The sequence below is a fragment of the Sebastes fasciatus genome, chromosome 2 (genome assembly GCF_043250625.1).
Source record: "Sebastes fasciatus isolate fSebFas1 chromosome 2, fSebFas1.pri, whole genome shotgun sequence".
NCBI classification, from domain to species: Eukaryota; Metazoa; Chordata; class Actinopteri; order Perciformes; family Sebastidae; genus Sebastes; species Sebastes fasciatus.
The window spans coordinates 42,463,480-42,488,837 of NC_133796.1; the positions used below are offsets into that span (position 1 = coordinate 42,463,480).

At 41.4% G+C, this 25,358-nt stretch overlaps 1 protein-coding gene across 1 annotated transcript in view; it reads right to left on the bottom strand.

Annotated features, from left to right (window-relative positions):
- Positions 1 to 25,358, bottom strand: part of otog (otogelin) — a 110,738-nt gene that overhangs the window by 38,958 nt on the left and 46,422 nt on the right. The window contains exons 24-36 of the mRNA XM_074624045.1: positions 16,308 to 16,415; positions 15,552 to 15,690; positions 14,929 to 15,063; positions 14,547 to 14,693; positions 13,439 to 13,558; positions 12,757 to 12,873; positions 12,204 to 12,360; positions 11,963 to 11,989; positions 10,647 to 10,823; positions 9,826 to 10,104; positions 5,901 to 6,018; positions 5,271 to 5,350; positions 619 to 3,368 (exon numbers count right to left, since the gene is read on the bottom strand). Of these exons, the coding sequence (XP_074480146.1) occupies positions 619 to 3,368; positions 5,271 to 5,350; positions 5,901 to 6,018; positions 9,826 to 10,104; positions 10,647 to 10,823; positions 11,963 to 11,989; positions 12,204 to 12,360; positions 12,757 to 12,873; positions 13,439 to 13,558; positions 14,547 to 14,693; positions 14,929 to 15,063; positions 15,552 to 15,690; positions 16,308 to 16,415 (4,354 nt within the window). The remainder of the gene's footprint in view (positions 1 to 618; positions 3,369 to 5,270; positions 5,351 to 5,900; positions 6,019 to 9,825; positions 10,105 to 10,646; positions 10,824 to 11,962; positions 11,990 to 12,203; positions 12,361 to 12,756; positions 12,874 to 13,438; positions 13,559 to 14,546; positions 14,694 to 14,928; positions 15,064 to 15,551; positions 15,691 to 16,307; positions 16,416 to 25,358) is intronic.

The following is a 25,358-nucleotide window of genomic DNA, read 5'->3' on the forward strand; positions in this document are numbered from 1 at the left end:
CTGCTGTTTATATTTGCAAGATTAAAGCGGCAGTTGGTGCTCTTATTTTGAAATTTAGCTTCAAAATGTTTTTTATGGCTTTTTAGGTCCACACAGATACATTTAAATCAGTCAGAATTATCATTAAAGGGACAGAAAACATATAGACCATTTCATATTTGTAAACTAGAGCTGAGATTAATCAATTTGTTGTCAACAATTAAATTAATCGCCAACTATATTTGATAAAGGATTAATCCGTTTGAATAATTTTTTAAGAAAAAAAAAGTCTAAACTCTCTGATTGCAGCTTCTTAAATATGAATATTTTCTGGTTTCTTTACTCCTATATGACGGTAAACTGAATATCTGAGTTGTTGACAAAAGAAGACATTTGAGGACGTCATCTTGCGCTTTGGGACCAACAACTAATCAATTAATTGAGAAAATAATCAACAGATTAATCAACAATAAAAATAATCCTTTGTTTATTTCCTGTTGAAGTGTATGTGAATGACATAAGCTGACAGGAAGTAAACATGGAGCCAAGCTGTTTCCTAGCAATGCAATTCTGTTGAAACGGTCTATAGAAACTGTAAATAAAGTAATCTATATAGCAATGAATAATAACTGAACCCACCATGCACATCCTTGTAGGTGATACAGCCACTGACGTTGTACCCTCTGCTGTGTGTTTGGTCGTTTCCAGTGGTGTGTACGGCAACGCTGGTGCAGGAGGCGTCCTTGCACCTGGACTGGTGCGATCAACTCTATCTTGCTCAGTAGTTTGGACCGAGGTGGCTGCTGGGAGTGAGGCCGTAGCGGGAGTGGGAACACCGGGCTTCTGGGTGGAGATTAGGTGCGTATCGGGTGGAGACGTCACCGGTTGGGATGTGGATGGTGACACGTCAGTCTCTTTGGTTGTCAGGGTTTTCTCAGATGTGGCTGACTCCCTGGTGGTTATCGTGGGGACGGCTGTAGATACTGTGACTGTGGTTCGAGTAGGAACAGGCGCTGGAGCGGTAGCGGTGGACAGGCTGGGAAGTACTGCGGTTGTGTCAGCACGTTCGGTCGTGCTCGCTGTGGTGATGGACTCATCAGATGCTGCGACAGATGTAGACGGCATCCCTGACGTGGTTGTCGTGACAGGGCTTGGTGTGACAGTCGGTGGACCGAGAGTGGTTGATCTGGTGGTTACTGCTGGGGGCCTTGTTGCTACGGTAACCCTTGCAGTGACTGGCCTGACGGTTGACCTCTCAGTCGACGTGATTCTGGGGGTAACTCTTGTTGTCATGGGAACTCTGGGTGTCGTTCTGAGAGTGGTCGTCCGTGCGGTGGTGCTAGTTGTTGTTGTAGCTGGCGTAGCTCTTGTAGTGGACACCAGCCGGGTGGTGACTTTGTCCTGGATAGTCGTTGGCCTTGGAGCCTCGATGGAGGTAGTAGTTGTGTGCAGCGCAGACCAAAATAGCGGCGGCATGGTTGTAGCTCTCGTTGACACCTCCACTCTGCCGGTCACTGGATGTGTCGTCTCTGTAATCGGTTGTACGATGACGGGACGGAGAGTGGTGGCGACAACACCTGGTGGAGCTCTTGTAAAGACGGTGGTGAGAAGTGTCTCAGGAAGACCAGGCGCAGGTGGACGTGGGGGTGTAGCCAGTTTCTTGGTTGTGGTAGCTGCAATTTCTGCGGTTGAGATTTCAGGAGACATTGAAGTTTTGGTGGTGGCAGCAGGTGATGTCGCTGAGGTGACAACCGGCTGTGATGTTACGGGAAGACGAGGCACTTCAGTAGTTTTAGTAGAAGTGACTTCGTGGATGACAGTTTCAGAAGTGACCTCTGGCGTAGTCTTCACTGTGGGACTGTAGGCCGGGGTGGAGGAGGTCTCCCAATGCCACGGCTTGGAGGTTTGCACGGTAGACGCAGGATGGGTGGAGCTCTCTGTTGCTGGTAAAAGTGGAAAAGCAGTGGTTTCCGTAGAAGAAACTGGCGGTACAGTTGGTTTTGTTGTAACAGGAGGACCTGTGGACACGGTGGATGTTTTTGGAACCTCTGGAGGTCTAGATGTTGAGGTCTGAGTCTCTGCTGTTGGGATGGCAGCAGACCAGGAGGTTCTCTCAGCATAGGTTGTGGTGGTGGACACAGTCGTGGTGTCGGTAATCTTCAGAGGTGGAGGAGCAGCCGTTGTTGTGGTAGCTCCAGGTATTTCAGACACAGTGGATTCAAGTATGGTCACTTTCTTTGTTGTTGTTTTCCAGTCTGTAGCAGCTGATGGTGCAGTTGTAGTCGGTGCAACATGGATTGGGGTTGACGTTGGTAACTCGGGAACAGTTGTTGCAGAAGTCGTCGGCCCAGTGGGAGTGGTGTGCAGAATCTTCTCTGTGGTAGCAGGTGGTTTTGTTGTCTCTGGACTTATGTACGCAGTTGTTTTACTGGTGATGGAAGGTGCAGCTGGTGTGACTGATTCTGTGGTTTTAGCTGAAGTGACTGTGGGCAAAGATGCAGTTCCTGTTTCGACAGGTGGTGAGGTCGGGAGAGGTGTGGAGGTTAAGGAGGCTGTGCTTGGTAAACCAGGAGGGATGGGTGTAGTTGTGGTTGGGGGAAGTCGCTCCACTGTTACAGGTTTAGCGCTGGTGTCTGCAGTAGTAGCTGTACTTGGTAAAGTAGTCCTGTCTGAAACTGGAGCTGTCTCTGAGACCGGAGCAGGACTTGGACTAGAAGCGGTTACAATCGGAGTGACTGCTGCTGAATGTGTTGTAGCCTCTGTGGTCTCTTCGGTTGGCTGCACGACAACAACAGGCGGAAGGGTACTGATGGGGGTTGTCCCTTCCACAGAGCTTGTGGTCGGTGCTGTAGTGGTAGATGGATGCAGGGTTGTGGCAGTGGTGGTGGAGAGCGGCTGCAGGAGGTCGGTGGGCTTGGTGAAGGAGGAGACCCAGAACAGAGCTGTGATGGCGAAGGGAGCACTGCTCGTCCTGGACGTGCTGGGGCTGAAGTGGCTGGTAGTAGAGCCCACAGCTCTGGTCGTCCGTGCTGTTGTACCTGCTACAGTGGTGGGCGAGGCTTCAGTCACTCTGACAGTAGACAGCGGCTCCTCCACCTCTGGCCTGACAGCAGGGGGCGCTGTTGGAGGAGACGGGGGTTCAGCTGTTCTGAGAACTTCAGGAGCTGCAGAAGGAGAGACGGTGACTGGACGGGGAAACTCATCAGGGCCAGGTGGTGCCTTAGACGAGGTTGTGTGTGTGCTCACGGCAGAAGCAGTGGTGGTAGTGATGGCCTGGAGGGGGGTGGTGGAGGCCGCTGTGCTTGTGGTGGTTGCAGAAGTGGCAGCTGCAGAGGTCAGCTGAGCAGCAGACGGTGTTACAGGCTGCACATCAACTGGAACCTTAATGCCTGAAACCAAATAATAAAGAGTGTATTAGAGAAGCCCTGAGCTCGACAGAGACAGTTTATGAGACGGACAGTTCCCTTTGGCTCTTATTTCATTGGGTATTAGCGGTAGCGGTTAGCGGTAATTTTAAACTACATGATTTATAAATTCTATGGTTGATGACTCCATTGTTCATCATCTCTCTTCTCTTTTCATTTCAGGGTTTCAAACAAACCGTTCACCCCAAAATCAATAATACATATTTTTCCTCTTACCTGTATATATTTTTATGCATTTTAGCCCATTACATTCAAACTTATTTAAAAAGTTTAAGATAAAACAATATTAAAAACAGATAACAATATTAAAGGGACAGTTCAGCCTAACCTCCTACCTGTAGTGCTGTTTATCAATCCAGATTGTTTTGGTGTGAGTTGCCGAGTGTTGGAGGTATCGGCCGTAGAGATGTCTGCCTTCTCTCTAATATAATAGAACTAGATATCACTCGGCTTGTGGCGCTCAAAGCACCAAAAGAGTACATTTGAAAAACTCAACAACAATGTCTCTTTCCAGAAATCATGACCCAGTTACTCCAGATAATCCACAGACCTTGTTGTGAGCAGTTTCATGTAGGAACTATTTTCTTTCTATCGAACTACACCCGCCAACCGTATCACCGCGCAGAAGGAAGTGTGCATCTACTCATGGACAAGAGGCTCATAGCTAACCGATACTGCTAGCTCACCTAGCACCACTGAGCTAGCCAACGTTACAGCTCAGCTGAGGAGGACGCCATTAATATTAATATCATGAGCACGAGCCTCTTGTCCATGAATACAATTTTCAGCAATGATTGGAAGTTGTGCAAATGCTGCTCAACAAATATGACCCCAATCGGCCTGATGGGGGCGCTATAATTAAAGGTCAAAATGTTTTACTTTCAAAAGTCACAAGTCCTTCACTGAAGTCTGGTTTACACAGACGTTGGTACAGATATTCATCTCTGTTCACTCTACCAAAAAGCCTCTTGGACCACTGAAGTCCGCCTGACTAGATTTTTTGCCATTTAACATTTTTTTAAAAACACATTTTTAACGTCTCCTTCTAAACCGTTCCTCCGATTTGTATCAAATTTTCTGCTCATCATTATTCGACTAAGCTTATCAAACGTTATCTACAGCTTGTTGACAACTCATTGCATTTTGAAGATATTGACCAATGAACTTTGAAAGGGCATGGCTCAGCATAGCAACAGGCTGAACTCCACACCCGTTGGGCCAATCATCATGAAACTTAAACATAAGCACCTGAAACATGCCTGAAAGTTTAATTCCAATCAACCAATAGGGGGAGCTACAAATGTAACAGATTTGGTCGTAAATGAATGAGCATCTGTCCCACTGTCATAAAACGTACTCGTTATCTTTAATGGAAGTATTGGAAAGTGTCAAAGGTCTAGCTCAACCCCTCGCAGCTTTCAACTTCTAACAGTCGTGGCTTGAACCCTGGAATCACCGCTTAAGGTTATATTCGTTTTTTGGTATTTTTTATCTTAAGCTTTTAAAATAAGTTTAAAGTTAATGGATTAAAATGCATAAAACATGTTGGAATGAACAATGAATTTCATTACATATTCTCACCTGTTGCTGATTTTTTTTTTTTTTACTTATCAATTTCTAATTTTGAGGACACAGCTGGGTGGAGACCAGAAGAGGCATCAATAAGTCCATCAAAGTTAACAAGCATTTAGTATATTGGAGAAGAGTTGAGCACCTTGGTGATAAACCTTTTAGTGGTTATTTTAGGGCATAGGTGTACATGTTAAGATTTTAACTAATAACACCATTTCAGATTTTTTTCCACCAAGAAATCAGTTTAACATCTGACGAGCAAAACATGACAGAAATTCGTCTGGGGATACTCACAGTCCTCAACATTGACACACCGACGGGTGACCTCATCCAGGACCATGTGAGGGGGGCAGACAGGAAGACAGCCCTCCACTCTGCACAGAGAGCAACACACAGCCATGAAACAAACTGTCCACTGTACAATAAACGTCATGTTTTATGTTACTTTCAGGTTATAAAACACACATTGGTTGTGACTGAATCACAGTTAAGACTGGACGCAGGTAAAAACCGTCTCAAACATCACTTCCACGTCTTTTCAGTGCAGGCATGAAGACATGAAGAGAAAATCACACACTACTATAAATATGGTGCATGGAATATTTTGGTGAGTAAGAATTTCACTTTTCCTGCACGGATTATATTTTAAATTAGAGTAAAGAGTAAAATGTGTGAGAGAAGAGTTTAACTCTTTGTACATTGCGGTTATTTACACCCGATAACTACATCCTCCCTGCACTTAGCATTGCTCACTTTAAATAAATAACATAATTAAAGATGTAATTGGAAAAAGAAGCTCCATCAGATCGAACATCAGATATTTAATTAGAGCTCTGTACGGGCCTGATGTGTTGCTGAAGTCCAGTAGAGACTGTCTACAGTTTGAGTTGTGTTGAGCGGTATTGAAAAGGGCAAAGGTCTCACTGTGGAATGGCGACACAGGCTTCAGCTGACGGGTCACTGCAGGTCTTGAAGCAGGGGATGACGCAGGAATCGTACCTCCACTGACACAGAGGACCAGGCGGGGCGTCTCGGCTGGGGCCTTATGAAAAACACACAACAGTTTACTCATTTCCTTCAAGCTCACCGGACTGTTACGTCTCTGACATTGAGCCTTGCTGAAGTGTAAAGGTATAAAACTCTTTGAGGAAGAAGTCCAGCTCTGACGACCTTAAAGGTACAATAAAATAGAATTGGTGAATTCAAACTTTTGTGGTATATAAACAAATGTCCACTTTCATATCAGATTGAATTGTACCACAGCTTGATGAGCATTATGTCTGTAAACCCTAACCTTTCCCTACATTTTCAGTAGCCTTAAAGTTAGAAAGGAAAAGACATTTCTTTTAAACATTATGAAACCACATCTAGTTTAAAGGTATAATATGTAACTTTTCCACGTTGTGTACTTACATTATCACATATTTTTCCAACAATTTTGAAAACCAGAGAAATCTGTAATTTGAATCAAGGTAACAGTCCGTTTCATTTAGTCGCCTGTCAATGGCGTCATCATATCCCCTTTGCGCTTGCATCAGCATTGTAGTTGTCTGACAGAAACTGTCATAAATTGACTTTTGAACCACTTTTAAGCCACATTACGATACAGTTTTTAGATCTTGGTCGTTTTTAACTATATATTTTTGACAGGATGGAGGATTTTAGTTATTGGACGTCTGGATCTTAAGTTCTCAGAGAAACAAGCTGAGCAAACACTGTGTCAACCAAACAGTGTCAGAGAAACACAGATTTTTAACGTGAAACTGCTTTAATCAGTATTTTTACTGGTTTTAATCATCGGGTCCGTTAGATCTGGAGGGGAGGAGACCTCTGCGGATAATTCAGCTCCTGAACGATGAAGACTGAAGGAATCCTAACTGGGAGAAGCTGACTGCAATGACGGTGAAGATAACAACTCCCATGATTCCACGCTACTTCAAGATGTCTCCAGACTCCGTCTTTTCTTATTGTTTTGATTGAGAAACCCCTAGCGGCAGAACATTACATATTGTGTATTTAAGTACTTGTATCATGATCGCGTTCATGTATTTAATGGTTGCACCATCACATCAAATGGAAATATTGTGCATGGCATGTGTATCATTTTATACACATATTTGGTATCTTTCGAATCTTCGGGAACTTGATTGAAATTTAAAATAAAGTTATGTGGTTTTGAACAATGCTTTGCCACTAGAGTGCTGTAGGGATGACGTATTTTTGTATGCCAACCAGGAAGTTAGCATCGCCCTGGGTCCCTCGACATAAAGCCAATGGGATTGTTTGGGATTATTGTAGAAAATGAGCTCTGTCGCAAACACACATTTATGATACTTTGAACGTGTAACATTTATGATACACGTTTTGTTCAGCAAGATAATCTCCACTAATGAACACCACTTTTATGATTTTTGAAGAGTAAAGGCAATCGCCAGAAGTACAAAGCTAACTTTAGGCTATAAATCAACTCCACCATGGTCACATGAGCGTGAGTAAACACAACGAGGCTGTAAAGGCGGACATGTCGGTGTGATGACGTTTAGTAGTCTCATTTAGCCACTTGATAGCAACAGCCTTGTTTAAGACACAAAGGTTTCAAAATGCACTAGTGGGATATTTATAGGCGTATTTTATATCGTAGAAGGAAACGTTAAAATCTCGGCTCGGCTGCTCTCTGAGCAGAGTATGCAGCCAGAGGAGTCAGGCATCTATCTGAAAACCCATTGACTTCCAGACGAGGGAACCGGAAGTGCTAAATTACTAACTCATTTCCAGGTTTTAGGACTCATTCCTGTACCACTCTATACACGAGTGTTCAATAATGAAACCACAGGTGGTTGCAGCAGGGTCAGAAGTGTTGAAATATATCTTATAGTCTCAATTAAACTGCTCATACAGTGTTGATACAAAAAAAAAATACTCTGATGTCTCCTCAATCTGCCGGAAAACTTGTATAGGAAAAGTTTATTACTTTTTTATTATTTTTTATTTTATTACTAATTATTAAGGTTACTAAGCTAGACCGGCTGAAAATGATCCTCAAATGTTTTCACAGACCAGTAATGTGATGAACTTAGAAAGCCATTAGTGTCCGTCCGAAGGCTGGACCTCCACTCTCGCTCTGAATGTGTTCGGCATTCACTGCACTCAGCAGGAAATCCAATCTGCTATTGGCTCCTACCCTTTTTCCATTAAGCAACATAAATGCTGCTGTATTTTTAGCATCAGTGATTAGCTCGGCTGCTCTCTGAGCAGAGTATGCAGCCAGAGGAGTCACTAGTCTTGACCTTTGATCCCTGATGGCCAGCTGAACACTGAGCAAAACTTCCTGAATCCTCAATGAGGCTTAAAAGTATTACTAGAACCTCAACATGCCTTTTGCCGTCAGTGTCTCTGACTCTTGTCAGGTCAATGTAATTCTACCAACATAATAAGATAAGGAAGCACACTGGCACTAAAACACTGGAGACATCTTCTTGTAGTTATGACTTCTGTGTATTACTGTAGAATAATGACTTCATGTAATGAGACAAATGTCTATGCAGGGTTCAAAATATAGGGGGGACGTGGAGCTCAGCTAGTTAGTGCCAATGTTTTTTTCTGTATAACTGTATATTATGTATGTGTATGCATATAATAATTATTATATTTAAGTTCCTAAAATAAATAATACTACTAATAATAATATACCAATATTACTCATAGTAAAGCAGATGTTAACGAGCGTGTTTATTTGCACATAACAATCTCCAATGATTTGTGTCTCATAAACACAATGCTGTCTATTCCTGCTGTGGCCATCCATGCGGAGGGGCGCACTACTCCACGTTACACACCATACGTTGTGTTGACCAGGCTAAATATTCTCTGTATAAACTGAAGCATCGTATGTTTTTGTCTCACCCCGTTCCGTTCCATCTAAAAGGAATGACGTTCCAAGTGCTATTCAACACATAATACATCCACGAGCGCTTGAGCAACACTTCAACGGTGACTCGCCAACAATGTAGCCGGCCACAATTGGCCGTTTTGTTGCTTTTGTCACTCGTAGTGTGAATGAATCTTTAGTCCCTCCCACCTGAGATGCGAGCGAAAGAGGCAAGGAAGAGACACAAGGAGAGAGGAGTCGAGGCAACAGGCATTTAACAAAATGAGACATCCGTGCTTCGGAGCAGTTGTTTCAAAGCGACGTCAATTACATCTGATGTGTGGCACAGCTGCGTTTCACGCCTCTTTTATATGCCGAAAAGACTTCTGCAAAGGATACACCTCTGCATCCTTGCTCATAGCTCCTCCAGCAAGCCTCCTCTCTCCTCCAGATGCATTTTAGGAATTGAGACATCAGGAGACGAGGAGGAGACAGGAGACGAGGAGGCACAAAATAGAGAAATGAGAAGAGCGGTCTCAGTTTGTTTTCTCTTCCAAACAAGTTTGACTAACTTTGCCATTTTTAACTATGAAAAATAAGACCCAGTTTGCATGAAACCAGAATTTCCCTTTAAGATGCCTAAACAAATATACCATTATTTATTTGATTTATTTATTATATATACACATTTTTCTCTGTTAGAGTTTCTGAGCCAAGGCAGTTTACAGTTTCTACTGAGGCTGTAAAACACTTTGGGAATAACTGAATGTTTTCAATGGTATTAGAATTGAATCCATTATTTTTGTCTCCAATCTGTTTCATTGTTGAATGAGATGTTTAGGGGTGACTGACACCCCGGTCACCATGGCAACACAATCTTTTGTTGGAATAATGTGGTACTTTCAATGCGACTGCAGCATCTGTAACCCTGACTTTCAGTGAGCGGTGTGTGTGTGATGTGCTCGTTTCAGTGCTGCTAACCTGTCAGTCTGAACAGCGTGGCCTTGCGGAAGCTGTCGGTGTGTCTGTACTTGAGCAGGTGGAGGCGGGCCGGTATGGCGTGCAGGAAGAAGCCGGGTTTTGCGTGGGACTCCAGCGAGTCGTAGCCGGGGATCCAGGTGTTTCTGTGGAGGACAAAGGTGGCTCCGTCCCAGAATGCCTCGCTCTCCTCCCACTTGGCCAGCCTCACTTGGCCGCTGGGGCTCGCGTACAGGAAGTAGTTCGGTCTGTCGGCCGCCTCAAAGGAAACCCGCGATGTGTCTGTTGAGAACAAAATGATTCTTCAGTACACCAGGAAGCAGGGGAGCGTACAGAAGGCAGATACTGAGATATCTAGAGGTTTACAATGAGCGTCCTAATCAAGGACAATTTGACCATGTGGACAGGTGCACAGGTGGTCATTAAAACCACCAACAACCCACAGTGGCAATATATTAAAGTATACTGCTTTACTCATTAATTAAGCAAATTAAAATTAAAACTAACGAAAACCTTTGCAATATATACACAACATATTTGGTCATTGAGATCAGAGGACTTGTGATTAAATGGCTTCCTGTTGATTTCTCACAGTCCAGCAGAAATACAGTCAAGTTGCTTTCTGTGTCAATTGCCATAATACGCCGTTGAATAGTTGTGACTTCCGACAGCAGGAAAAAAATTATAAAAGTGAAGGCTTGCAGAGAGAGGAGTTTAAGTGCTGCACAGAAGAAATACATAACCTCAGAGTGAGTTCTTGTAGTGAAATGAATCCTGCTATGTTAATAAAGTGAATGAATGACTGAATAGAAAAAATAAGTCACCGTGTGGTCGGGCTCTGCTGAGGCCTGGCGTCATCATAAACTGCGAGAAGACTCCAGGGGCGGCGGGGACGCTGAGGTTGCCCCGCTGCAGGAACACGGAGCCACTGGACCTGCTGGCTGCCAACAGCATCGTCCCATCTCTGAATGTGATCAGCCTGAAGGGACCTTTACCCAGAACTGCAGACGGGAGGCCATGTTAGTGCAGCAGGGGTTATTGTTACAGAATATTTAGTTTTTAATGTTTCAGATGTATTTTTCCACTAGTGTCACCATATGAAAATCAAGATTTGCATCATCGTTAGGGCCGTCCGCGACCAAAGATGTTCTCATTCGACTAACACTCGCACGGTTTTGTCGACTGATCAATTAGTTGATTTAATCAACAGATCTGTAAAACTGAGTTTCTCCACAAAGAATCACACAAAAGCACCATCTTAAATCTGGTGTTTACCAGAGATGTGCTCATAAATGTCTTGGAAATAACTTATTCAGCATGAAGAAAGCATAAAAAATAATTAATCGACTAAAGAAATCTTAGTGGACTTAGACCAAAACGACCGATTAGTCGGCTAATGGACTACGAGGGAGCAGCCTGCATCATCGTCGTGGGGAGGTGTGGTGCTGATGTTTAAAATCAACCAGTGGCTGTTTGGAGCGGAAGCAAAAATACAACCAGTCAAGTAGCTAAAACTTGCAAAAAAACAGTGGTATGTTTGTTTAAATGTCACTCGTGAATCTGTGCACATGTGTGAGTGACCACATGTGCAACTGCCTCCAGTAGCAATAACTGGAGGTGGAAATAATCCTGTTTCACCTTTGACATGAAAGAGGCTCACACTTTCTTCTATATTTATATACATTTGCACTATGTTGTATACTGTATATTTTTAATGGTGTGCTGTGTTATGTGCATTGTATGTACCTTCGCTGTACTTTGGGAGAAGCTAAAGACACATTTCCACAATAAAGTTATTTTATTCTAATCTAATCTAATCTAATCTAACAGCATCCACCAACAATACTAAAACAGCTGCTCTCAACATCATGCACTAATAAATACTGTGAATAATAATGACCTATTGATTGATCAAGTTTGATTTATACTACTTATACTTATACTATTACTTGACAATATTTTGAATCCTAAACGTGTGAATGTCAGTGTGCCCTGTATCACACTCAGCTCAGCCTGTTTTATCAATCATTTTATATTGCCATGTGGAAAGTGTTTCATTTACACAGTATTTATAGATCCAACCTCATGTGAGTGTAGGTGTGTTTTGTGTAGCATGTAAGTCGGTGGAGAGATTTCTAACCTTTGTTGTAGAATTCACAATCATACGCTGCAGAGAGAAGCACATGGACAATTAACAATATTAATAAAAGTAATAGATGTTACAAAGTGCTTCATAATCAAGAGAAATAAGTAACCTACCACTTTTTAATGAGGTATACAATATTTCATTAATGATTATTATTACAATAATGCTTATTATTGTAATAAGATATTGGCGTCAGGCTTCAGATATAAAATAATAATACAGGTTTTTCACTTACGGCACAGAGACGGGGAGCGCCAGTCGACAGGAACGCCCTGGTGGCAGCAGCGCTGGGCATATGCCGCCACGCTGGTGCAGAAACACTCACAGTCGCCTCCTCGACTGCAGGCACACGTGTCTGCCAGGCAGTTCATGTAGAACCAGGTAACGTCCACCTGAACAACAAACACTTCTCAGCAATTTATCGAGAATAAATGTATTTTAAAAATTCACCGTTCTCACAAAAACCTCAAGGACAGGTAGGATTTACAACGTACTGGGTTCTCAAGTCATACCTCACCTTCATTTATTAACTATTTATTTAATTTGACAAGTATCCAGCCAAGAGGGACAAGTGTTTGATACTCAAAAGATTATAAATACATGACATGAAGAGTTTCACAAATACAAACACAGGCACATATTTGGGTCATCTTTGTTGAAAGTCATATATTAACAGTAAAAGACAATCAGATGGCAATGAGCGGTTTGACATGGGAGTTTTCAGAAGTGACAGCACTCCAAAGAGTCCCACCTGCAGGACGGAGGGCTGCTGTTGTGCTGTTACTCACCACCGGGTGGCAGACCTGGAAGACCTCACTGAGCAGGACGCCACACTGCCGCTTTGCAAACGGCTCTCTGAGCGGACTGAGGCTGCAGGGGTGTCTGATATCTGGACTGTTCACACACTGAAAACACACACACACACACACACACACACACACACACACACACACACACACACACACACACACACACACACACACACACACACACACACACACACACACACACACACACACACACACACACACACACACACACACACACACACACACACACACACACACACACACACACACACACACACACACACACACACACACACAGTGGTGTTGAATTTTTTATTAAAGGTTAAGTAGTAAAGTCTGAAAAGTCAGGTCTAATGCAATTTGTTGGTTGAGGAGGTTAAGTTGATAAACATTATCAGTCATGAATGAATATTAATGTGTTGAGAATGTTTGTAAATTAAAATCAAGAGGAAGTGAGTGTTCAGTTTTTAGAGACAGATCCTGCGATGATCTGATAAAAACAATGGTGATTATAACAGTTATTATTAACATCATATCACATCATTTTTCAGTGAAGTGTTGGACACAAAATATGACTGTGTTTTTGTCTGTTATATAACTACAATGCTCTAAATAAAAGGCTTCACAGGGTTAATGATGATCCAGGTGACTTTTCACTCACCTCTGCTGCAGTCCAGCTGTTTCCAAACTCCTGAGGAGTCTGGGAGTCGATGTTGTCGGGTGTCCGCATCTCGTTCACCGTCTTCATATCAAAGTTCCCGCACAGCCCACTTAGCTTCCCCTGAACACATCACCAACAGCTCGCTTTAACCGGATCACTTTTATACATAAATATCATCACATCCTAAATAAAATGTCCTCTTAAAAGGTTCCATATGGTCACAGTTTACCCAACAGAGTGCACTACCCTATCTGTTCTTCTTATTCTGCTTTGAGGGTGTGAATAGCGCTGTGTGCTCCTACTGCAGTGTTGTTGCAAGACAGCCTCTGACCACCGGCGGCAGCACTGAGCACTCTGCTGCTGAGCACACCTCCAGTTGGTGAGAGAGGAATAAATCATGCCACATGTTTGAGTTTGTGTTTTATGAATGTCTGTGTGACTAAAATGTTCAGGTTTTCTCTGATAGCCATCATAAACTCAAATATTTGACAGAACAATCTCAACGTACTTGCTTGTTGCATAGCTTTTTTCGATTTGTTTTTATATCACACGTCATCAGCAAATGGAGTTTACTCAGTTGGAAAAGGTCAAGAATGAATTAGAATCAAATTTTAAACCAACATGGACAGGAAGTTTGAACATGTACAGTTATATGATGACTGAGCATAGCCCAAACTGATGATGACGACCATGTGATACGGTCGAAAACTCCCAAACAGGAGAGTAAGAGGAGCTTTTAATGATAGTGTTTTAAAGAATAATGTTTTACTAAGAGATTTAAAAGTAGTAATGGATTTAGCAGACCTAATCTCAGCAGGTAAATCGCTCCAGAGTTTATTAGTCACCAGTCGGGCTCTGGGAACGCTCAGAAGGCCATCAGCTGATCCAAGAGGGCACACAGGCTCATGAGGGGTTTGTAGATCTTTCCTATAACTAGGGGCCTGCTTATACAAAATGCTTTTTCTGTCAACTTCAAATATATCCTCATCAGGGAGGACAGGGCTGATGGTGAATGTAGTCTGAATAGGAAGACATTTTTGTGTAACTGTATATATTTGAACTTTTAGTCACTCTAGAATCAAACAAAGACACTGAACTAGCGTCCTACCTGCCAGCGAGGTCCGACCTGGATGTGGACGGTGGTCTTGCGGTCCCAGAGGACGGTGACGTCTTCCTCTGGGAAATGAACCACTGTGAAGTACCCGGCTGGCCAGACGTACATCCTCTGCTTCCTGTCGATCACGCTGGATGGATTCTGCAACGGACAGAGTGGTTCCATTTTACTGAAATATTCTCAGATGTTATTCTTGAGTTGACTTAAATATGATTTGCCACCAAAATTAAATGCATGTTTACACATAATCTACTTAAAGGTGCGACAACAAAACCTTAATTTTTCAGTTGTACATATTCTGTATTTTAGAATTTATGCTTCTTTTTCATGCAGCAAATTCGCAGCTGGCAAAAAATATATTGAAAGTGACACTTACTGGCTTCCCAGTGTCATCATCGAATGCTACGAAGGATCTTCCGATGTTGATCAGCAGAGATTTCCTGCAGATGACTCCGCTGTCAAAACAGTCAATGTTCTCGGCTGTTACACTGAGAATCACATCAGCGCTGCTCTGTGGAGGAGAGGAAACACAATCACAGAAACTACAAAAGCTGCTGACACTAATATACTGTATATATATACAAAGTAAGTATAAATATATTAGTCAGTGGCCAAAACAAGCACTTTTAGAGGACATAAACTGACGGTACCAGGTTGCCCAAATGATGACATTACAGCTAGTTTTACAGCTCCAGCGTTCTCCTTCAATACTGGACCAATTTCAAAAGGTGTTGTTTAAAGTTATCCTTTAAAGGGACTTTAAGTGTCTTTTCACTTTATCATCAGATCATTTTGAGCTGCTAATGTCACAAGATGACCTTGTTTATTAGAAACTGCAGTGATCGACTTTAGAATTGAGTATTTTTCAATAAAGACTGATAAACCCCAAAAAACACCCCAAAACTAGAAGCCTTAAGTGTGCAGCTGAATAGTTAATGGGTTCAAATATTTAAAAAACAATTTTTTTTCTCTCTCATTATAAATAAATACTTTCAATACCTTTACAAGATAGACTTTGCATGCACCAACGTAGTCAAACAGGAGCCCATCAAACGTCCTGTAGTGGCGGTCACCGTAAGCCATGCACATGGATGGACACGGATGAAACACACACTGGAACGTCCCATGCTGGCAAACACTACAAAGACAGCAAAGCTTCAGTGATTCAGCATCAACTTGTTCCCACTTCGTGCGAGGACATTTTTTTCATGTCTAATGGCCTCCTTTTTGTTCAAGAGCCTCAGGTTTACAGCAGGCAGAGAAGTGGCTGGTGAATTGTCAAAAGGCTGAATCACTGCTCATTGCACTATTAGGCTGTCATCTACATCTTCTTCCCTGGCTGTGGCTTGAAGAAGAAATGGAAGGATGGGAGAAAGACTGAGATCACTGGGAGAGTGTTTCCTTTCACCAGCGATGAACAGTCTGAGGCAGGGGGAATCAAAGAGTTATACAAGGGCCTGCTCTGTTTTCAAGGCCTTTTTCTGTCCCGTGATAACAGAGAATTATGGATATCAGGTGGCCACTTTCGCTGCTCCAACAATCTCAGGACTCCACGCTTTCAGGCAAAATCTGACTTTGAAAAATTAGCAGCGTTGGTGGAGATTTGTCTTAATTCTGACAGATACTGTTGGCGAATGATTGGTGGGGATAATACTAATTTGTATGCCATGACAAAATGGATAGTAAACAAAGTTTTCTATAAAAGCTTGATGGGATTTTAAACGTGGCTGAATCTTAATAAATGCATGAACGTACCACTGATGGCACGGGGAGGAGACTCTGTCGCCGGGGTAATATTCCTTTCCTTTCCATAGACAGGGGCAGGATGCAGGTTCAAAGCACTCGTCTCCATGTTTCAGCAAGCTGAGGGCAAACACAAACAAGGATAGAACATTATCGCTCTGTTTTTACTGAAATGGACAATGGAGCTTGGATATAGCAGCTTGAGATCAACAGATTCTGGTGATGTTTTCTTGGATTAAGTCCTGCAACTGTGGCCCCTTAATCTTACAGGACGTCAAGATGTGCCCTTTTCAAACATCCATGGGCAAGATGCTTACTTCAGCTAGCTTGGTTTGTCCATTGAGAATGATGCCATTTTTACCAATAACATTCACCCAGATGTGAAAAATATACCAGAGAACTGCAGTGAGATCATAATCCAACCAACTACAGGGAACAACCCCAAAACACTAAACACACAAGTCTGATTTTCTTTTACTCTTAACTGAACTGATCGATAATGAAAGAGTCTGAATCCATCACAGGTTGATTCTCTACACAGGGTCCCATTAAGTCCTGCCAAAAACAGCAAAAAGAAACTTTTTCATTATGGAAATAAAGCTGCTCTGAACATACTGTAACAGAGCATTGGTACTTCCCAGACTGTCTCGATAAACGCGCCTACCATATGAGAACAATGGTACGTTAAAGGCTGCTGCAAAGTGCTGCAAAACATTCGGTGGAAACATATTGTTAAACAAGAAAAACATCTCAACCAGAGCAAAAAGTCTCAACATTGAACGCAACCTGTGACGAGATGCAACGTATCCTCAACGCATGATAGCTTACGAAAAGTTACTCCTCGTTTTTCGGGCATTCTCCTACAAACGCCCAGTAACACGTGTCAATTTCCACTTGTTACATGCATACAGTCATTTCAAAATAAACTTCCATCTTCACAGGAAACAACTTGGTTAGGTTTAGGAAAAGATTGTGGTTTGGGTTAAAATAACTACCCAAGTGGCGTCCCTTAAGCACGGAAATGACGGGACAAACAAGGCAAAAGTGAGCATGGCTCACATACAGCACCCCCGTTCACTGCTTGACCCCTACTAAAGTAGGGCCAAAGGTTTTGCCCTTTTGGAACGAATGGAACGAGTTCTGCTCCGGAAACAAAATTGAGGTCGAAAAAAAATCTTTGGCCAAAATTTAAAAACTGTTGGGCACCCTGGACTCCTAACCCCAAAAAGGCACAACTAGACCACACTGTCAACCATCATTCCAAATTTGAAGTTCATAAGTTAAATAGTTTCCAAGTTCTGCTCCGGAAACAAAAGTGTGACACACGAACGAACGGAAGGACGGACGGAAGGACGGACACGCGGAGCGCTATATACCCCCGACTACGTTGTCGCGGGGATATAATAAATCAACGTTGACTTCTGGTTTCACACGGGACGTGAAGATGTGTATGTTTAACCATTATGAGTTTTCGATAAGTTTTGTTATAGATTTTGGCATTAATTCAAATAATATAATAATTCTATTCTTATCCTTTTTTTCCCAACCATTAAGCAGCTCATTCCCTATCATTAACCTTACATAGTTTTAGGTAGCTGAACCTAACTAGACTTCACCACAGAGGTGGCAGATCAGAAAACGCTTGTTGAAAGGGTTAATAATGATGATGTCCATAATGATAATGTGAATGTGATATTCATTATTTGAGCAACTTTCAAACATGCACTGCAACCCTGAACTTATCCAGACATTACCCAAAGGAGCTGTATGTGAGAACGCAAATGTCTGAATCATTAAATGGACTTCACCCTGCTAGCTCCATGGTACAAAGTCTGTGTAATGTCCTATCGAGCCCATGTGTGAATAGAGCTGCTCATTGTCTGAGTGTTGATGACGTCTCCATCAAGCAGTTGGCGCAAAATCGGAAGAAAACAAACATTCGAGGGTGAAGAAGAAGAGCATTACTTGAAGACACCAACAAAAATGTCAAACTGGAGAGACAACGAGATTCGGGAACTTATGTTGGTAAGGGCCAAAATCGTCAGACAAATTCAAGGAATGGCAAGAGACTCGGTTCTTTATGACCAAATTATGAACCAGCTACGTTACCGGGGTGTAATTCGCGTCTTGTCCTGCCTCCTGCACGCTCTACTAACAGTGTAAATCACAATACGATATTTAATCAATTCTTTGGTCAATATTTGCTGATATCACCGAGTCTGCCACGATACGATTTCCATTTGATTCAAGTCAGGGGCCTGCAATCGATATGAGGCGATATCATATGCCCATTTAACACTATCGGTTACATTTATATCAAGTCACAAAAAGCAACTAAAATATGAATTGACAATTTTATTACTGGTTCTGTTGAAAGGGGGTGCGTTTGGACGGAAATGGTGACACAGACGTGCCATAAAGGCATATCTTAAAGATGGTGATATGTATCAATATGATTCACTTTGCATGGATGATATTTGGTCGTTGATAATTGAATCAACATATCGATCCAGACCAGAGTATTTCCAGTAGGTGAGAACATGTCTGACATGTCTTCTGTTGTGTAGTACATGTGTGACAGGGCAACTCCAGACATTGTCCAGAGTTCATATGAGCAGGCGGTTTTAGGTACAAGGACGTCTCGGTAATTTATACTAACTTCTCATCAATGGACCAAAGACGAGCAGTAGATGTGGTCCTAGCTGAAGGTCTGTGATCAGAGGAAGAATCAGCTGATTGAATGGTTGACTGAAATCTGAATGGTAGGCCAATAAAAGAGCCTCAGATGTCAGTGCAGTGTAATTTGGAGTTATCATTCAAGAACTGTGGGCTAACAGGATGCTATCATGTTATAACACAATCATCATCTGGAGCTCCTGTGTTCATCTCTAACCCAGATTATGGGGACCTTTCTTTGCCAAGAGAACGACAGAGGCATAGCCAAAGCAGGTTGGCTTCCAGAGCGGAGCGATGCCAGGAAACAAGAGGGAGAGAGTTTCAGGGGTGGGCGACTGTGGATGAAAAGCGGTAACACTCGTTAGCTACATGAGAAAACCAGACAATTAGGATTCTCAGAGATAGAGAGAGAAACAGTCTTTGTCTGGATGCCTCCATTTGCTTTCCACTCTGCGAGACGAAGCTGATACGTATCTTGTAATATCCAGGGTTGAGCTATATCCGCTGGCGAGGCTGCAGACAATGAAGTGACATACTGAATGGTCCCGCCACAAACCTCAGGTTCATCTGAGTAGAGTTACACCCCCGATAAAACGGTGTTAACAGCTTCCTTTATCCGCCTGCCAAGCTGCCGTATCAATTACTCTGATCAAAGATTCTACAATCATTCATTCTCCCGACCTACGGGCACATTATGAATAAATCCTCATAAACACAGCCCTCATTTTCAATTTAATTCCATCAGATGTTAAAGTGGCTGAGGAAGATGTAGTTGTATAGAGTGGCGACGGGCGAGCCAGACGGCGCGATGGGTTGATTGTCTGTGATGCAGCCAGTGTTGTGCACACCCACTGAAGATCACAGGTTTCATTATACCAGATAACAAAAGCAGAAACTGTCTCACATACTTTTAATGACTTCATACAGTATGAATATCAAATACACTAAATCATACATAATTTTCATGTGTTGTAAAGTAGGCCAGTGAAGTCAGCAGTTGTGGGACAGAAAACAATGTAAGAAGTGGTGTTGTTGTTATTTACATTAGTTTTTCCTGACCACAGTGCGCTCGGTGGATCTTGTTGGGTTTATAAACTATGATGTCGGTCTAAGACCTGCTCTATAAATAAAGCGTCTCGAGATGACTTCTGTTATGTTTTGACGCTATATAAAAATAAATTGAATTGAATTGAATTGAACATGAGATACGACTTTATATAACTTTATAACTTAATGAGCTGACAGAGAATCCAGAGCACTGGCAGGTCAGTGGCCCAAATGACAACCAGTGCTTTCAATTACATTGCAGTTTCTCAGTTTGCTCAATTGATTGCATTGTGATCCTTTATTTTTCTATATTCATGTTTAAATTTTGGCTGTGTGCAGTCTGGTCTCCTAAAAATGATGTTCCCATACAACGAAACTGCATTGTCAATAACTTTTCGAGGGAACATATTTTCTCCCGGGTTACGTTTGTTTTTGGATGGGTCAAACAACTTTCACCCAGAAAACTGGTGTTCGTGTCCCATGTGAAACCAAATGTATCGTACTTATTTTAACTCAACCCATGATCTTTAACCAAACCTAACCAAGTAGTTTTGTTACCAAAACTTAAACATAATTCGGAATGCAGTTTTGAAACGGTCTGCAGAAAAGTATATTGCCAACATTTTATTCTGGCGACGTGTTATCCCATTTCTACCGGACGCAGAAATCTTATGGTCCACCTTTTTGTTTCTATCCACTCACTCATAATGGTATCGCTTGTCTTGGTTGTTACAGATGTAGTAGTAAAATGATGGTTACTGTTGTGTTTCTTGTTGTCATCCTTGTTGGAATGTGACAATACGTCTACTTGACCAATCACAATCGCCAGCACTGCCGGTCGAAAGTACTTGAAACTTTAATTAGCTACCACTGAGCAAAGCCAAAGTTTAGCTTCAGGAACTCGTTCCCGAAGCAAGCGGAGAACAGTGGAAACATAAGCAGAACCCATGATAATGGTTTTAACGTTCCTGCAGTGGAAAAGGGCTACAAGTGGCCACTCAGTTTCAAGCAAAGTTGGTGGATTAAACACGTACATATTGCTATCAGGCACAAGCTCAAAACTGACCTAAGTGCATAAACACTGTAAAATCAGTTGTTGGTTTACACTTATGCCTGCACTCATCATACACAAATCAGGATATTCAGCTGACATTGTATGAAAATAACATCCATCCATCCATAATGATATATTTATTTAAAGTGATAAAATGGGCGTTGAAATATAAAATGTTTTTAATTTGCAATCTCTTAATTAATAATAATAGTTATGGTTGTTACGTTACGTTGTTACGTTACGTTGTTACGTTACGTTGTTACGTTATTATTTCAACACAAATCATGACCTTTTTTCTAACATTAACCAAGTAGTTTTGTTGCGTAAACCCAACCAATCATTTCACAACGTTAACACGTGGCATTGTGCGTTTCTGCAAGCATGACACAAGGCTGACATGAAACATTTTTATGAAACTTATTTTGGTTCAGAAACATCGACATTCAACATATCCGTGGTTTGCAGAAACGTACAATGCCAACATTTTGCTGCATTGGAACTTTGAAACAGAAACCATCCAGTTTCCAGTTGTTGTTGTTTTTACGATTGTATGTATATACGTACTGTAATCCAAACCAGATTGTGGTATGCTGCGTGGTCCTGTGCTGCACCTGAAGGTCCAGGTTCATATGAGTTCAGCTCGGCTAATTGTCACAGAATGAGGAAGGAATGAATGGTCTACATTTTGATCATAAACAAAGTGTGCCATTGTGAATGAAAACACAATGGCTTCTTCTGTCAGCACCTCAGCTAATTATTTCCCATTACAGGTTTTAAAGTCCTGCTGCAGATGAATACCTTGCAGTTGACTTTGAGTTTTTTGTTTTCTGTTTTCATGATAATCATCTAAGTGTAGTATTAATATGACAGAAGGAACACCTGCTTATTATCTGCTGTCTGTTTTAGAAAAGAAAACCAAAGCCAACCAGTTGAAGACATGCGACTGATTAGCTACTTACAGGTGTCGCTGCTGACAGAAAGCACCATCCTTGTAGTATACATGTCGCAGGGTTGAGGTCATGAAGTTCAATCCATGTGTACACTTTATAATCTGTTTATTACTCAGTTTATTTACTCATCAGTAGTTATTTTCTACCTTATGATGTAAATGTAAATGTAAACAGAACTTTTGTGTGTTTACAAGAAAACTCAAGGTACCTTATGATGCAGTTTTTTTCAGACTCTACCTGCACAAACATGCACAACCTCTACACCCATATCCTGCGTTTATGATCCTTGTGTTATTTATCTAATCTGTTTTTAGTTTGCCATCCGGTCCAGTAGCTCCAAATCTGTCTGTGTCTTGCATGTGTCATCTCTAAGGGGATCTTCACCGTTGAATGCTGTGGTGGAATCTATACAGTATATCCAACATAACACATGTAAAACTTCAAACTCTGAATGATTTGGTATTTCATATTGCTGCGTGATAGTTTTTCTGACCCAGATCTGACAAAATATTCGTTCCTGTTATTTATAGGATGTTTATGTACAGTACAGCACAAATTCGCTGATAGAAACTTCAAACTTGAGAGTCTGAAGAAATCATTTAGGCATTCAAACACTGATAAATCTCATTTTAAAGAAAGAGAAAGAAACATGTCTTTATCCATACTGCTGAAATAAACTGGGAAAAAAAAGTTGTTAAACTTGTGTTTGGTGGATTATTTCTCTGTTGTTACAATGCTAATGGTCATTGTATTTTACATCGTTGGAAAGCCTGTTTATTTACCTTCACAATGATGTCCAACTTGTAAGGATCATGCATTTGTGGGATGAGCAGCACAGCTGATTATGTGGGTAGCGCCCAAGAAAAAATCTGCCAAAAAGCTCTGCCAATGGTAAACAGTGTATTCTCATAAGGCTACCAGGAAGCCTGCAATGACTGCCCTTCACCGTCAGGCCCGTTTGCGCTGGTGTCGACAACACAGACAATGGAACCTGAACATGTGGGGGAATGTCATGTTCAGTGATGAGTCCAGGTTCTGTCTGTGAAAGTTGGATGGCAGGGTCAAAGTATGGAGACGACGTGGAGAACGCTATGCTGATTGTTGCACCAATGGAGTAACAGCTTTTGGTGGGGGCAGTGTCATGGTGTGGGCCGGCATCTCCCTCACTGGCAAAACAAGGCTTGTCATCATTGAAGGCCATCTCAATGCAGTGAGATACCGGGATGAGATTCTGCAGACAGTGGCGATCCCATATCTCCACATACTCCTGACGGTGTATTAAGGTAGATAAACAGTTTTCCCAACCATGTAAAATACAATGCCATTTAGCATTGTAACAACAGAGAAATAATCCACCAAACACAAGTTTCCGAACTTTTTCTTCCCAGTTATATGGTCACAGACTGTAATGACTATTTCACACATCTTCCTGCTTCTGATGTGGATGTAGCCAAGAGAAGTAAAGTCAATAACAAGCAGATAAAAACAGCGAAAGTACTGAAGAGACAAATCCCTACATAAGATAGTCAATAATAAACTACATTCAGTTTCATTCGATCTGAGCCAGAAAGTCTGCCACTGTAAAAACAAGCTCTCATTATTCTCAAAACTATGAAAAACAAGTTTCCAAATATCAGACTCATACCTCGACCGTTAAAATATCTCCCCCTCACTGCTCTTATCTTATTCTTAGTCATCAGGGAGCTAAATGAGATCTCTTTGTGTCCATATTTACTCTAGGAATTAGCTCATAAACTCTCAGGTTCCAGGGAGTTATTAAACACTCGTACCATGACTTGAGAGATTCTCGTCACCATGAAGGTCATCCTGCTTAAAGTGGCGAGTTGGAATAAATGAATCACGGCGGTGAGGTCAGAGGAGCAGAATGACTAAAGGCCGTCTCTGTACCTATCTAACCTTTCTCTGTGTCATGCTGTTTAACGCTGTTAGACCAAATACACACTGATGCTATTTATAAGGGACTGACCTGAGCAATGGGGAAGGTTAATCAGGGTGTACTCGTGTGGAATTTATTTGACAATATAAAACGCATATTCACCTTCATACTCAAGGATTTAAAGTTATAAATCAGCGACAAAATATACAAAATATTACTGTTTTACTGCTCCATTGATTCAGTTTTTCAACTGAGTAATCTTCAAATTCAAGGTATCTTACACAAAAATATTTCTTATACTGTATATACTGTATATATTCTTAATACATATGTTCTTAATATGCCTGTATATGTTCTTAATATGCCCTTGTATAAAGTATTTCCTTTTATAATTGTAATGTAAATGTAAATGTAATGTAAATGTAAATGTAATATAATTTATTATTTTAATGGAGCTTCCCAGAAAAAAGTATTTCACACGTTTGTACCTGTACAACTGGCGTGACAATAAACATCTTGAATCTTGAATCTTGAATCTTTATAAAAAAAACGGTCAAGTGTTCAAGTTAAAAAAATATTATGATATTGGATTTTTCAACAATCTCTGGTGTTGACCAGCATTACTTGTGTAAAAATTTTTTTCACAGCATCAGAAAGCCTAAATAACTTAAATTTAGTTGCTGTCGGCTGTTAGTGTATTAATACACCTGTCAATCATTTTGTACAGTGGCTGATATTTGGAGAAACATTCTGCAACGGCCCAAAACATTTCCATCAGGAGAAACGTGCTGCAGCTTCACAAACAATACCAATTCAAAAACACATACATACTGTACATACTGTACATATTGTACATATTGTACATATTGTACACACTGTACATATTGTACATATTGTACATACTAATGTACAACATGTACATACTAATGTACAATATGTACATACTGTACATACTACTGTACGTACTGTACATATGCGTATACTGTAAATACTGTACGTACTGTACATACTGTATGTACTGTACATTTACATATACTGTACATACCGTACATATACATATACTGTACATAATGTACTGTACATACTGTACATACTATACATATACTGTACATACTGTACTGTACATATACTGTGCATACTGTACATATACATATACTGTACATACTGTACTGTAAGTACTGTACATACTGTACTGTACGTACTGCATATACTGTACGTACTGTATATACTGTACTGTACATACTGTATAAACTGTACATACTGTACATACACATAAATCCAAAACAAATGCAACAACAAAAACGTGCTGCAAATAAATAAATGTAGTGAATTTGTTTTGGCTTTCTGCAGCCCATTTTTGTTATTTTGGATTTGTTTTGGATTTTCATAAGTGTTTTGAATTAGCATTGATTCTAAAGCTGCAGCACGTTCCTCAAGAT